This window comes from Anneissia japonica, unplaced genomic scaffold (assembly GCF_011630105.1).
Source record: "Anneissia japonica isolate Jap-2015-1 unplaced genomic scaffold, ASM1163010v1 scaffold138883_len2773_cov209, whole genome shotgun sequence".
NCBI lineage: Eukaryota > Metazoa > Echinodermata > Crinoidea > Comatulida > Comatulidae > Anneissia > Anneissia japonica.
The window spans coordinates 1-2,773 of record NW_022752535.1 but is presented as its reverse complement, the minus strand read 5'-3'; the positions used below and the strand labels follow the sequence as shown (position 1 = coordinate 2,773).

The 2,773-nt window shown below is 35.4% G+C and overlaps 1 protein-coding gene across 1 annotated transcript; it reads right to left on the bottom strand.

Moving 5' to 3' along the window:
* Nucleotides 1–250: 250 nt before the first annotated feature.
* Nucleotides 251–2,222, bottom strand: LOC117122343 (beta-catenin-like protein 1). Its single transcript, XM_033267905.1, has 5 exons — nucleotides 2,062–2,222; nucleotides 1,601–1,659; nucleotides 1,322–1,470; nucleotides 745–929; nucleotides 251–507 (listed from the first exon to the last, which is right to left on the bottom strand). Exons 1-5 carry the CDS (start codon nucleotides 2,210–2,212, stop codon nucleotides 266–268), a joined length of 786 nt encoding a protein of 261 aa, XP_033123796.1. The 5' UTR covers nucleotides 2,213–2,222; the 3' UTR covers nucleotides 251–265.
* Nucleotides 2,223–2,773: the final 551 nt, after the last annotated feature.

Sequence of the window (2,773 nt, the reverse complement as noted above, 5' to 3'; positions counted from 1 at the left end):
AAGAGTAGTTGTTGTTGTAGTTGCCCAATGTACAGCCCAAACTACACCCACAAGGACCCCAATCAACAGCGATATTTTGCCACTTACATGATCAACAAATAGTGGTTTGGCGTTACAATTTTATAAATATATAATAATCTTTGTTTTATATGGCACATATTGTCATGATATCTATGCACATCACAATGTAAAATAGGAAAGAAACAAAAGTTTAAACTTAAGTTACGATTGGCCATTGGCTCTGAGGAGCTCATCCGGCCTTTGTTTAGCTGTTATTTTTTCTTGATTTAACAAACCACGGTGTAAAATGAAGTAGATAAAACAATACCTGTTTTTCTTTTTCAATCCTGTCATCAACACTTTGGACTCTGGTCAAGTACTTGAAGTGTAACTCCATCAGGCGGTCAACTTTGGCATGGTCACTTTCTGTGAATTTATTGATCACTCTCTGTTTGTTTGCAGCTGAGCAATTCTTCAACATTGATGCAATGATGGAACATACATGTTCTGTGAAATAAACACAACTTAAATATAAATATTTATTACCATTTGTATTACCACTCTGAGATTCTGTCTTGTTAAAAATACTACGTTATTCACAAGTTCTTTGAGAAATAGAGCTGTTCCATAGTAATGCAGAGAAATATTATTGCATCAATCAACCAAGAACACTGATCAGGTTACATTATCGTTCTTCTTTTATCTAAAAAAAAAATTTTTTTTAATGAAATTTTTTTCTTTTACCTTCATGATCTTCCTCACTTATCCCCCCTTTTTTCTTCTGTTTCTTGTGTGTTTTCATGAACAATGGGAAAATACTCCGTAAACCAAGGATCTCAACAAATTTGTTACAATTTTCAGCTCCCTCCTCCCCTGTCATAGCATGATCTAAAACTTTGAGCGAGCTGAACCGTGATAACTTCTTCTCTCTAATTAATTCAAACAAGAGAAAAGTAAAATTGTTAATATACTATGTTTAGAATGCCATGATACAAAGGAAAGATTTAATCAAAATCATCAACTTAAAGAGGCCAGTATTAAAGTCAGATAGAATTTGTATACAAAGCAAAATCTGATGTAATTCAAATAGCGACCATGTTTGGTCAAATGGCAATCAAGTGTAAACCCACCTGCTCTAAATGTTAATAGAATATATTGAAATGTGTCAATATAAATGTGAAAATGTGGGGGAATGACTTTTTAGGTTACAAAGAGCAATTTATTTGACTCAATAGATGGCAGTGCACACATCAATGTGATTAGTTCAATTAGATTAGAAGCATAAATAGTAGGATATAAAGGTATTTAAAAGTGAGCGTACCTCAGCATAAGGTTCATCAGCTGAACGCCCTCCCCTTTCAGAAACCTGGCTCGGTTTGATGGCAGCAACAATGCCGAGCACAAGCAGTTGAACAGGTTCTCCATCATCTCTATTTCTTCGGTATTTGATGGATCGTGCCGTTTAAAACCCTATAAAGGAAAATAACTAAATATTGAATTTGGAGTAAGAAGGCATAAATACAACATTTACAAACTCAACATCATTTACTCTGCAGTTGTGGATTTATTAAATACATTATTATGCAAATTAATAACTTACAGCGAGACGTTGAAGTAAGGAATCTATTCCATTAATTTCACCTAACAGCTCACGATTTTCTGGAAGAAAAAGCAATCAAGCATTTAGAATCAAATGTACCAGCCATTAGTAACAATGAAAAGAGATTGAATTAATTGTGAAGGGATGGTGGAAAATTTTGACAAATTGTGTTTGATGAACTACATAGTACTATATTGGTGGCTTGCTCATATCTGCCTTCTTCACAATCCATCCTTCGAGAAAATGTACTTTTGCTTCAGAAGTACTAAAGGACTTCACCTCCCTTGTGTTTGTGCAGAATATTCAATATAATTATAATACCTTCAAAAAATATAAAACCTCTAAAGTACTGAGTTTTAGACTAAGCACAAAAATCTTGGATACTGTATGTCTGCTTTGTATATGCAGTTATAAGGGTTGGTCAAGTAAAGAAAGGAGTTACATTTACAACATATAATCACCTAGAGTATCCTGTAGAAGAATTGCTAGGATTTCACTGCAGTAAAGCTTGTTAGCATCAAATGCCAACTTTGACTTCAGTCTTTTCAACAACCATTGCATCAATCCCTGCTGGCCTGCGTCCACACACATCTCAGGTCTGAACTCTGTCATGTTTTCAATAATTCCTGTTAAAAAAAATAAAATCTTGTTTAATGGCTATAAATAGTCAGGTGTTTAAAATAGTATGTACAAAATATCAAGTTATAGGTAAAGGTATGAAATAACCTTTGACTTGCAGCTTTAACTAATTTCAACAAATTTCTTCTCTCGCAAGGGGGACATCATATCCAATTAGTTGCCAAGAGGCACACTTTTGTCTGTCCATAACAACAGGGGCTGAATGGACTAGTACACCGGGGTAGCCCCCCACATTTCTCAAAGGATGTACTAGGTTCTTTAAAGTGTAAACAAGCCAACTGAGTAGACTTGTTCCACCACCAGAAACATGGACGAGAGTGCTGTTCGAATCAGCGCTGATATTATTGCTGCAGATTGCGGCACCCACGCTTTAACTGCTCAGCCATTCGACTTGACATTGTTATAAATATTGTTCTGTTCTGTTTATTGTTGTTCCTCCCTCAACAAAGCCATTTTATGTATATGACTGCCTCCCTCTGCCGTCTTACCTAATGTGTTATGGATTGCCTCCGACTCCTCCTTCACAGAGTCATC